We start from the raw sequence: 12,102 nt of genomic DNA, 5'->3' as shown, positions 1-12,102 counted from the left end.
TTCTTGGCTGTGTAAATTAGGTAACCAAAATCATCCCTTCCTCAGGAACATCAACTATCGTCATGCTCTTTCAAACCTCCAGCAATCAGTTTCCCATGGAATGATTAAGGTGACTGGCATTCTTACCCAGTGATCATTGCTTGCTCTGAATAACTTGCAGATGTATTAACAGGAATGCCTTATTTTTAACACTAAAGGGGACTCTAATTAAAAAAAGCAAGCGTTTTATAAAATGGTGTTTTTGCGAATGTTTAGCACTGCTCACAATGTAAAATCATTCGCTGGCGAATATTAAATTGCTCATTATCGCTAAGTAAAGTTTAGTATTAACACCGGCATTAGAATCTTATTAAATATTTTGTCGCAAAAAACTCTTTGCTATCGCAAAATGTTATTACATAAACTGCACATTTTTGCAAAAGCCATTTGTTCGCAAACTTTGCAAAGAGGTTGCTGAGGTCTCACATTGGTTATAAACGAAGCGAACAATGAAAATCTTGATCGCTAACAAAGGTGTTTGCGAACATTTTGTGTGCTAACGAAACATATTACATTCCCCCATAATACTTTAGTTTGCTTCTGAACAAACTTTGCATTTTTATGCAACCTAAAGCTGGTAATGTCTAGCAAGAATTATAGAGAGTAAAGTATGTTTCATGTGTTCTGCTCTAAGCAACTGCTGGAAGGGCACAGTTAAGGCAACACTCTAATGATTAATTGGTTTCTTGGTCACTTTCAGAAGTTTATCCTCTGAGGGTTACCTGGAAGCTTAAAGCTGACTAGGAAAATACAACTCAAGTTACTCATTCTGTTGAAGAAGATATTCCCATGTTCCCTCTGCTAGTTCAAGGGAAATCTCAACCATGGCACTGTTTTATGTTTATAAATGTATTCATATTAACGGGGCATTGTTTTTTTTTGAACTGTGAACTGTTTACATTTGTATTTGTTTACCTCAATATTTTAGAAGAAAATGAGCACCAAAACAGATGATTCAAAATCTACACAATCGACTGTCAGGCCTCTACTATTGTGAACATTCTCTGATGAGTCTAATGTAATATGAGGTAAGGACGGTTATAATCAAAATGACATGTCAAATTACACTAAGCTAATCAAATTCCTATATTCTGTGATTCTTTGTGGTGAAGTAATGATTTAAAAAAAAAAAAACTGGTCAAAAAAAATCGCTGTTTCTACCTTCTTCATTGGGATTGAGCTTTGGATGTCTAGATCAGACAGAATTATTATGAGAACAGCACTTGCAGGTATGTTCTTCCTATGGAGTGGCTCAGGATTCAGCACATGCTTCCTTCTGATACTGTGAGCTGCAGCTCACAGTCTGGCAATTTAACTGTTTAAGTAAAGACAACCAAGAAATTATTGCGGAATTATGTCTTCTCAACAGAGTAGCTCAGCTCTCCAATTTAAAAGCTAATATTGTAATCTAGACATAATTAATTATGTGCAAGAAAATGCTTTCACTTAGCTATGCTTCATTTCTTCATCTCGCATAATAAGCTTAAGAAAATTCAAATTAAAAGAGAATGCCTTGTTCTTTGTGGTAGTTTCCGATGACACTCACTTTGTACAAGTCAACTGGACTTGGAGTGCAAACAAGCTTATGTTTCAAGGAGACAGTATGTAAAGGAGGCAGTGTATCTAGCTTTGCTTTCTTAATCTGACATCTGATGTTTTGAGACAAACACATATACAGTACTTAGGGGCAGATTTATCAAGGGTCGCATTTCGAAGTGCAAAAAACTTTGAAATTCGACCATCGAATAGGCTAGTTCGACATTCGAAGTCGAATTAATAGTAATTTTAAGATGGTACGATCGTACTTTGATCGTACTTCGAATCGAACGATTAAATCTTACGCTTTCACTTCGACTTCTAAGAACTTAGCCAAATGTTGGCTATATGTTCTAGGACAGGGATCCCCAACCTTTACCACCCGTGAGCAACATTCAGAAGTAAAAGGAGTTGGGGAGCAACACTAGCATGAAAAATGTTCCTGGAGTACCAAATAAGGGCTGCGATTGGCCATTTAGTAGCCCCTATGTGGATTGTCAACCTACATTGAGGCTCTGTTTGGCAGTGCACCTGGTTTTAATGCAATAAAACTCACCTCCAAGCCTGGAATTCAAAAATAAGCACCTGCTTTGAAGCCCCTGGGAGCAACATCCAAGGGGTTGGAGAGCAACATGTTGCTCGCGAGCTACTGGTTGAGGATCACTGTTCTAGGAGGTCGCCATAGGCTAACATAGCAATTCGGCAGGTTTAAAGTGTCGAAGTTTTTTAAAGAGACAGTACTTCGATTATCTAATGGTCGAATATTAGAAGTATTTTCACTTCGAATCAAAGTCGAAGTCGAATTTGGTCTATTCGATGGTCGAAGTACCCAAAAATTACTTTGAAATTCTACGTTTTTCAATTTGAATATTCACTTCGACCCATAGTAAATGTGCCCCATAGTGTTTTGACATCAAGGAGCGCTATACAAATAATAATAATAACAAATAAAATATACATACATTCATACGTATTGAACGTAAACATATATACCACTCACTGTTGAGTTGTATGTCAAATGTTAAGTAATCCTTCATATTTACAATTGCTCACGGGCACACGGGCAGTGTAATTGCCTCTTCTTCGGGGCGACAATCTCCCCGAACTGCCTTCCCCCTGCCTTCCACCTGCTATAATGAGAAAACATCAGTGCAATGGCACTCACGATGCTTCGATTTCCAAATTTCCTTATGAGGAAACTCTGGGCAAATTCGGGAATAGAAGCGTCGCGAGTGCGTTGCCGCAGGCGGAAGGCAGTTCGGGGAGATTGTCGCCCGAAGAAGAGGCGATTAGTTGCCAGGTGACTAAATCTCCCCAAATCTGCCCGTGTGCCCCTGTCTTAAAGCAGCTTCTATATTGTTCTTTGGAAGGCAATAACATTTAAGAACAAATTGCTCTTGTATGAACATGTATGGGACTTTTGTACATGGATATTATTCCTTAATAGTGCAAGTAGAAATAAAAAAAATAAAAAAACGAAATATAAATTATTTAAAAAGTAGATTTTAGACATTTTTAATATGTTGTTCTGCATCCATCATCAGGCTCAGTCTAGCCTGCTGGAGGGTCTCCTGGTGGATAATTACCTTCAACCCTATTCTCATTTTCACCATAGGCCTATATAACACCTATACAAATTTGCACTATATACATTTGAATGACTCTAGAAACCAGCTATATAGTTGACCTTAGTAACCCAAAGCTGACACTGTCCACAACAGGCATTCATTTCAGCTTGTTGCTAATAATATTTTATTTATCAGACCTAGCAGTGGAGGCATTTCAGCACAATTCAGATCTTTGCATTGATTTGAAAGTCTTTGCTGCTTCTGGGGTGGCATTGGCTCATTTATTCCTTTAGAGCAGCTAATCATGAGGACTTCAGCTCCAATCCATCTATTTACACAGAGCAAACGAACAAGCCATTTTAACTTGGTAGCACTAAGGTTGGAGCACTTCTGCTTAAATATTCATTTGTGTCATTGTGTGTTTTTTTTTTTTAGAGGATCTCATATCAGCCTCCAGTGCTAGTTTCCTACAAGAGTATGGAGAATGGATTCATTTCAAGAATGAAAACTGAGGATTATAAATTTAAAACCTTACTATAAACTTCAGATCATTATTATAAATGATCTGTAAATTTGACACTGTCCAAATTCTACCACTATATACACAGTGACGGATACCGTGATATTGGACAATACTGTGGAAATCAAAGAGTGCCAAACCTGCTCTGTTTAGAACCTAACCTGTCTGCATTGCCATTTGCATGGGAATGGGGCATACAGACTGCAAGTCAGGATCAGATTGCGTTAAGCAACTTCTTCAGTGCAGTTATGGCATGCGTTGTACACCAGTCATTCAGCAGGAGCCTACAGCGTGCCCAGCTAATGCTGCACTGTATGTTACACACCTAAAAGGTCAGCAGATTCACCCACCTTACTAGCTCCCAGCTCACAAATGTCTATCTACTAAAATCAACAACTAATCTGCCCAGTTTCTTTCAATTCATTTCAAATATAAATTTTAATTGTTTTTTTTCCTTAATGAATATTGCTGCAAAATATTTCTTAAACATTTTCAAGTATTTTTTCAATTGGGGAATTAAGAAAATACATTCCTGTCTTTAGTATGTATTCTTTTATTCATTTTTCATTCCAAGATATTAAGGGATACAGGTACTCTTAATATGAATGACTTATGTGCCAACAGCGCCACCTGCTGGTCATTTTTCAACCAGTCTGACCACCAAGTAGTTAAGGAAATTTTCAAAGAGAAAGAAAGAGGCTGCTCTGATGTTCTTCTGCTTAGGAAAGATTTGAGAAAGGTTTCAAATTTTTTTCCTAAGCAGAAGAACATCAGAGCAGCCTCTTTCTTTCTCCAGACAATTTTCTTGACTACTTGGTGGTCAGACTGGTGGGAAACTGACCAGCAGGTGGCGCTGTTGGCACAAAATTTATTCATATTAACAGTACAGATTTCCCTTAATATCTTGGAATGAAAAGAAATAAATAATGAATGTAAATTATAATAGCACCCTCATCAATTTTACATTTACTTATTTTAAAGGTTTACTTATTCTTTAAAGAGGAAACTATGAGAAATGCTATTTTGGTATTTTGGATCAAAATAAAGGGATCTCATAGTTGATTTTATAGATACATGTAGACTCCACTGAATGCATTCCACATGCTGTTATTTCTCATTGATTAGGATCCCTTCTGTGTAGTACCACAACATGGTGGTTTCCTCTACACACTCATTTGGAAAAAAAAAAAAATTCCCGTTTGGTTTCACAGATTCTATTCTTTAAAGAGAAATGCAAATTGTTTAAAACAGAACTCACTGGAATGAAGACTATATTTTTCTACGCAGTGTCAAATACATAAAACAAATTCATGGTCCATAATTCATGCAAATAAATGCACAATTGTATTTTTGTTTACATGTAAAATTAAATGATGACATATAAGTATGTAATGTTTTATAAAGAAAAAGCATTCCAGATTAAGGGGCCCATTTACTTAGCTCGAGTGAAGGAATAGAGGAAAAAAACGTCGAATTTCGAATGTTTTTTTTTTTTGGCTACTTCGACCATCGAATTGGCTACTTCGACCTTCGACAACGAATGATTCGAACTAAAAATCGTTCGACTATTCGACCATTCGATAGTCTAAGTACTGTCTCTTTAAGAAAAAACTTTGACCCCCTAGTTCGCCACCTAAAAGCTACCGAGGTCAATGTTAGCCTATGGGGAAGGTCCCCATAGGCTTCCTAAGCATTTTTAGGATCGATGGATTAAAATCCTTCGAATCGAACGTTTCGAAGGAATAGCGCTAAATCCTTCGACTTCGATATTTGAAGGATTTAACTTCGACAGTCGAATATCGAGGGTTTATTAACCCTCGATGTTCGACCCTAAGTAAATCTGCCCCTAAATGTTTAAATGTTCCTGGCTGTGCATAACTTTTGCATGTATGTGCCTGCACACTAAAATGTATCTCTGATACACAATCTGCACTCAGGTTATAGTCATGGGAAGCATATCAATTGACCAGCAATTGTGATTTTATATGGTCATAGAACTTCTCTGTGTTACTTCTAAATACTTATAAGTTACAGACAGCGTGCATAATCCTCTACCATTTCTGGGTAATAGCTTTCATATTTGACACACACATGCTAAGGTTTCTTCTGGCGCATGCATGTATCAGCCATAGAACAATCATCTGACTGTTGCCGTCTATATGAACTTACTGTTAGGGGCCCATTTACTTAGCTCGAGTGAAGGAATAGAGGAAAAAAACTTCGAATTTCGAAAGTTTTTTTTGGCTACTTTGACCATGGACTTCGATTCGAATGATTTGAACAAAAAATCGCTCGACTTTTCGACCATTCGATAGTCGAAGTACTGTCTCTTCAAAACTTCGACCCCCTTGTTCGCCACCTAAAAGCTGCCAAAGTCAATGTTAGCCTATGGGGAAGTTCCCCATAGGCTTTGGTAGCTTTTTTGGGTTGAAGAAAAATCGATCGATGGATTTAATCGTTCGATCGAACGATTTTTCGTTCGATCGAACTATTTGCGCTAAATCCTTCGACTTCCATATTCGAAGTCCAAGGATTTAACTTCAATGGTCGAATATCGAGGGTTAATTAACCCTCAATATTCGACCTAGGGATGCACCGAATCCACTTTTTTGGATTCGGCCGAACCCCCGAATCCTTCACGAAAGATTCGGCCGAATACCGAACCGAATCCGAACCCTAATTTGCATATGCAAATGAGGGATGGGAAGGAGACATTTTTTTTTTTTCTTCCTTGTTTTCTGACAAAAAGTCACGCAATTTCCATCCCCATCCTAATTTGCATTTGCAAATTAGGATTCGGTTCGGCCGGGCAGAAGGATTCGGCGGAATCCGAATCCTGCTGAAAAAGGCCGAATCCCGAACAGAATCCTGGATTCGGTGCATCCCTAATTCGACCCTATGTAAATCTGCCCCTATATGGTTCATGAAACATAAGCCTGATAATTTGCGGGCAAGGAAAATATACCTGCAAGAACAAACCCTTAATGGGAAAAAAGTTTTCTCGGATGCTAAAATGCATCACATTGTTATTTATAAGTCAACGCACAATTGTTCTGCGTTCACCGATTCAGTAATTCAGCGAGAGTTTACTTTGTTGAAGATAAAATATAAGCTATTTTGTATAGTGTTTTTGCTCTGTACTAAATAGATAGAAAAGTACGAGGGCATACACTGTATTAATAAATACCGTATGCATATTTATAGTTCCAGTGCATTCCCAGGGAGCAGTGATCTAGTCCCCCCACATTGTACGTATGTTAGCACATGCTGTGGAATATGGTATGTTTTCTGCCCCTCCACTGTGCAGTGAGTCACGTTTCAGTGCCTAAATCTATAACTAAGGCAGAAATGTGCTGAACAGAGCATTGGCCTAATTACAGCACAAAAGCTGACAAATGCACACCAATAAGGACACTGTTCTGTGTTCTTGCTGCATTTCTCTCTGAAATATACTGCCGTTTTCATAATTGAGCTTTTTATATTTTGATACTGAAGCAAGTGTAGGTGCAATTATGAAGGAAGAGCTCTTGCATATGTAGTAGAAAGATAAAAACTGATAGAAAATCAGAAAAAAAAAATTTGCAGCAGGTCTGACAACCCATAGAAGCCAACTGGTCACCTGTTTTAAAGCAAACGTATGACTGGGTGGATTACTTGACATTGTGCAAATGTTGTAGGGCACATTTAATATTTTCAGGTGCACATTAAAACATCTGCAGAAACTTCATGTTCAAAATGACACAAATAAATCATTTGCTCCTATATGCCATGCTTAAAGCACATATTCTACTTTACACTGTGACTGACCAGCAACGTGTACTGTAGAGCAATGAGGCACATGGGAGCCTTGTACCATACACTGCCTTGATCACTTAGTAAGTACAGGCTCCTTCTGAGCACTGTACCCTCATGCACTGGATGTTGTTCCATTGAAATTGCACACACCCTTAAAATGCCATATTTTATATACTGAACCTATTGCACCAGCCTAAAGTCTCAGCTTGTCAATAGCAGCAATGATCCAGGACTTCAAACTTGTCACATGGGGTCACCATCTTGGAAAGTGTCTGTGACACTCACTCAGTGGGCTCTGAGCAGCTGTTGAGAAGCTAAGCTTAGTTGTGGGAGCTTTAGTTGGCAAACAGCATAGAGGGCCACATGCTGTGCTTCCCTGGTTCTGCTATCAGCCTTAAATTCTGCACAATAATAATGTATTTACAGGGGTTGTTTACCTTTGAGTTAACTTTTAGAATGATGTGTAGAGATTTTATTATTTGTGGTTTTTGAATTTTCTTTAGCTTTTTATTCAGCATCTCTCCAGTTCGCAATTTCAGCAAGCTGGTTGCTAGGGTCCTAATTACTCTAGCAACCATGCACTGATTTGAATACTAGACTGGGGAGGCCTGTGCATTGCCGCAGGCGATTTTCATTTTAGCCGGCCGAGGGCAGGGGGGAAGGCAGTTCAGGGAGATTGTCGCCCAGACGAAGAGGCGATTTGTCGCCCAAATCTGCTCTTGTGGACTGACCCTAAAACAGGAATACCAATGTTCTAATTGAATGTGTATAATCCAAAGACACACAGCCATTAATGCCCAACTCTTGCAGAACTACATCTCAGTGTATTGCCTATGTAAGGTAGAGTTGTGACTACTATATCTGATGAGTCTGTATTACAGACAGATATAGGAGAAGCTCATATATTAAGTGTCAACCCCATTTTTTGTGTTATTTCTCTCCAGCCCTGTTTAATGGCGGCACATATAAGGACAAAGTTATAGAAAGCATGGACATTAGAGAGATATAAGGATAAGCTTACCGCTTTCCATATGGGGTCCGGGTGCTCAAGCTCCAAGCCCTCAGCAGGGGGAGAAAATGCATACAAAACCTGAAAAATAGAGCTGGCACTATTCCGACACCCCAAAAAATATGATCAAATTAAGTGAAGTCCAGGAGTCTCGAAATATTTGTAAAGGAGTACAAAAAAAAGCTTTATTTACATCTTTTTTTTTTTTTTACAAAAATAAAAGCCTGGCACGTTTCGTGTCCTCACAGGACACTTAATCATAGGCTCATACGTTAAGTACAAGGCAGGAGATCCTAGCTTTTAAGAATGCCAAATACACGACGTAATTTGCAGCTTATTTATGTTACTCATTACGCTGCATGAAAACCAGAGCAAAAAAATGCCTTGTTAAGTTTATATTTTGGGACATTTAATTCCTTCTCAAAAAATATAGATAGTTTGGGTGAACGTTAAATCTGATCAAATATAAATGTGCTTGACCGAAGTTGGAATAGGATGTGTTGGGATTATTGAATATCAGACAATTATTGCTTCTAAATATAAATTGTTTACATGCCTACTGATTCGTTAGAGAACTTACCTGATTAAAAGATGATTTCTGTTCTCTAATATGCTGCACACCATGTACTTCTTTGGGGGGAATTTTTTTAAAAAAAAAACTACTTGTACATTCATCTTGTAAACTATTTTATATATATATATATATATATATATATATATATAGATATATATATATATATATATATATATATATATATACTTGCAATAAAAAGAGTACAATGAATTTCTGAAATGCTGTGGCCATTTTTCATTAGGTATAGAAGGCCCCTTGCTCAGTTGAGTTGGGACTGATAGCTTTACTCCAGCAGTTATATTCAACACATGGGGCAGCCGTTGTAAAGGCAAGTATTCCGATTGCATTTGCCACACGCCTGGGAATGACGTATCATCTCTGTAAAAGCAAATAATATGCAAATAAAAATGTCTAGCCTTTTCAGCAATGCAGTTTTGCAAGGATTGCGCTTTCATTTTATTATGCAGAATCTATTAATAAATGATTTAAGTACTGGATTCATATCAATTGGTAAAAGGAACTCTAAACAGCAAAAATAAAGACAAAATTGCTACTGTTCCTTTAAATAAATAATAATTTATTCTGATGATAATTCAGGATGATGACTCCTGCTATGAGCTTTTCACTGGTTTAAAAAAAAAAGGGAACAAGTACTAATGTTGTATAAAAACATTCCAGGCATTTAATCTGCTAATCACTGCCGCCTAGCATGACTCTTCTAATTACAAGTTAAGTTCATTCTCTCTTCCATAGAAGATCACGTCATTTTTGTAATGTATAACTCATCTGACACATATTCTATAGTAGCAGCCAAGAAAGAACTGGATGTGCTTTAAAGCAGAAAGCCTTAGTTCCAGGCCTGGCGAATCATTTGTTCCACCCAGCAGAATGAGTTTATAATGCAGGCTGACTGTCATAAAATCCTCAAAGTTTACACTTGCTGCTAAAATGTGGCTTTGCTTTAATTCTCTGTCAGATATAAATAAATTAACTCCATCCTCACTCACTGAACAACGTTTAGAAAGGTCAGCCGGGCTTTACTTGTATTGGACTCAGGCAACAAAGGCAAATATTAGAACGTGTCAAGTACAGAACAGTATAAAAGGGTCACCAAATCTAGAATAAGCTAAGAAATACATGCTGCATTAATTCTACTAGACATTCTCCTTCTCTCTTCTATTCTTTTTATTATTATTTTACTGTTGACACTCATTGTAAGACTCAACTGTTACAGGACACACCAAAGAGGAGAAATCTCTTATGTCCAAAACCCCTAGTTGTGATTATGTTCAATCCTATAAATCTGTAATATTTATTCTGTAAATGAACGTTTTAATACATATTAGTACTTTTTAATGGGAATTAATATTTACTGTGCTGTAAGAAGTTAACCATTCTCTTCTATATATAATATGTGACCCCAATAACTTTTTGTAAAGGGAATTAGAACCCAACAGTATGTTATGGAACCTATCCACCACCTTTATAGAAGCTCAGAGGAACATAAGCAAAAATAACTTGATAATCTTATATACTGTAGTCCTATTAGAAAAAATACTGGGTGCATAGCCTGCATCACATTATTCAGCTGTTAGTATTAAAAGGATAACTTGTAAAAAGTACATATGCTATAGATTGTATATTAAACATGTTACTAAATATATAAAATGCAATTTTGAAGATAAAAACGGATCTTTCTGCTGTTCCCAGTGCATCAAATATACATTGAGCAGAGAGCATTTGACGACAAGTGCACAATTTTTTGAAAAAATGTCATAGCAAGCTGGGCTCTTTTCACCAAGTTTCTCAATGGTAGCCATGCTGCTTTTATGCCCAAATGGAACTATTATGCAGCCATATCAGCAGGAAACTGCAGGGCAGATGCTATTGAACGGAGAGCCAAGGTGGCACGTATACATTTGGAAATTATGTAGATTTATGTTTAATATTAAACTGTTTTCCAGGTTCTTTGGAGAGTCCTAAATGGTCTCAATCTTGCTCTCCTAATCTTTTTATGTGAAGATATTTTCCGGCTTTATAGACTTATTTTTCCCACTAAGCAGACTGCTGAGGCTCAAAGTCATGGCGGCCACATTGGGGCGAGTTCTTGTGGTGAGAAAGCTGCTGACTGGGCCAAAGCTGTATCCTTACAGGTGACCCTCAGCTGAGCAGTTCTGCAGAGTTTGCTAAAGGGATGAACAAGAAAAGGAGCTTTGCATATTGTATCTACTCCCACAACTCAAATTATGGGTTATACTCTGTATTGTTAGCTGAGACATCACTCTTAAATGTTTTATTGCCATTTTATAATTGGTATATAATCACACACCTCCACAGTACAGTAAATTTGTGGGTTTGTACAGCAGGTCTCTATTTGATCGCTTTAGGCCTGCATAACAGGTTTTTCTTCCAATGATGGAAAAATGTCAGCAGAATCCCCTCCGCACCCTGCATTTGCCAGTCAGTGCTAACACAGAGCAGATTTATTTTGGGGACAAATGTACCCTGTGTGAGTTCTGAGTGACAGGGTTAGGGTTATTAGGGTTAGCCAGTGTATTAGGGTTTGGGTTAGTGTATTAAGGTTAGTGAATTATGGATATTAGATATTAGGGTTAGAAGAAGAGTGTTTAGAGTCCTGTCAATCAACACTTTTCTGCACCCAATGAACACTTAGGAACTTCTTTCCTGAATCCAGTAGAGCTAATCCGAAGGCTCCACTCTTGGGGTTACAGATGAGCTTCTCTTCATGGGTTCCCCTGTGGTTGCTGTTATATGCATTCCACTGTAAGGGAATGTGTTCATTAATACAGCCCATTATTTCCAATAGTTGCAGTACTCACTGAGCTGCACTAAACCTCTGAACGCAGGTTGAAAGGCAACTTGCTGCATTAACTCTTATTGAGGTGGAATGCTTATAATGCAACTTCAGGGAGACGCTTAAAGGAAAACTATACCCCCCCCCCCCAAACAATGTAGGTCTTAAACATTCCACTTCTTTGTATGTACTGTACTTTAGCTTTCTGTTAGGACAACAATATTCATAGTGTATTTATAATAATCT

The 12,102-nt window shown here is 37.7% G+C and overlaps 1 protein-coding gene across 6 annotated transcripts in view; it reads left to right on the top strand.

The window, feature by feature from the left end:
• atp11c.S (ATPase, class VI, type 11C S homeolog) overlaps positions 1-4,201 on the top strand; it is a 50,677-nt gene extending 46,476 nt beyond the window's left edge. For 2 of the 6 annotated variants that reach the window (XM_041575154.1, XM_041575155.1), the window contains exon 30: positions 21-197. In XM_041575154.1, coding sequence (XP_041431088.1) covers positions 21-104 — 84 coding nt within the window. In that variant the 3' untranslated portion in view covers positions 105-197. Of the gene's footprint in view, positions 1-20; positions 198-967; positions 1,068-3,578 lie in introns of those variants that run through there. The other 4 variants (XR_005963899.1, XR_005963898.1, XM_018233140.2 and 1 more) reach the window with 4 other exon arrangements.
• The last annotated feature ends 7,901 nt before the right edge of the window (positions 4,202-12,102 follow it).

Source organism: Xenopus laevis, chromosome 8S (assembly GCF_017654675.1).
Source record: "Xenopus laevis strain J_2021 chromosome 8S, Xenopus_laevis_v10.1, whole genome shotgun sequence".
NCBI classification, from domain to species: domain Eukaryota; kingdom Metazoa; phylum Chordata; class Amphibia; order Anura; family Pipidae; genus Xenopus; species Xenopus laevis.
The sequence above is the reverse complement of the archived record's forward strand: the minus strand, read 5'-3'. Positions and strand labels throughout refer to the sequence as shown.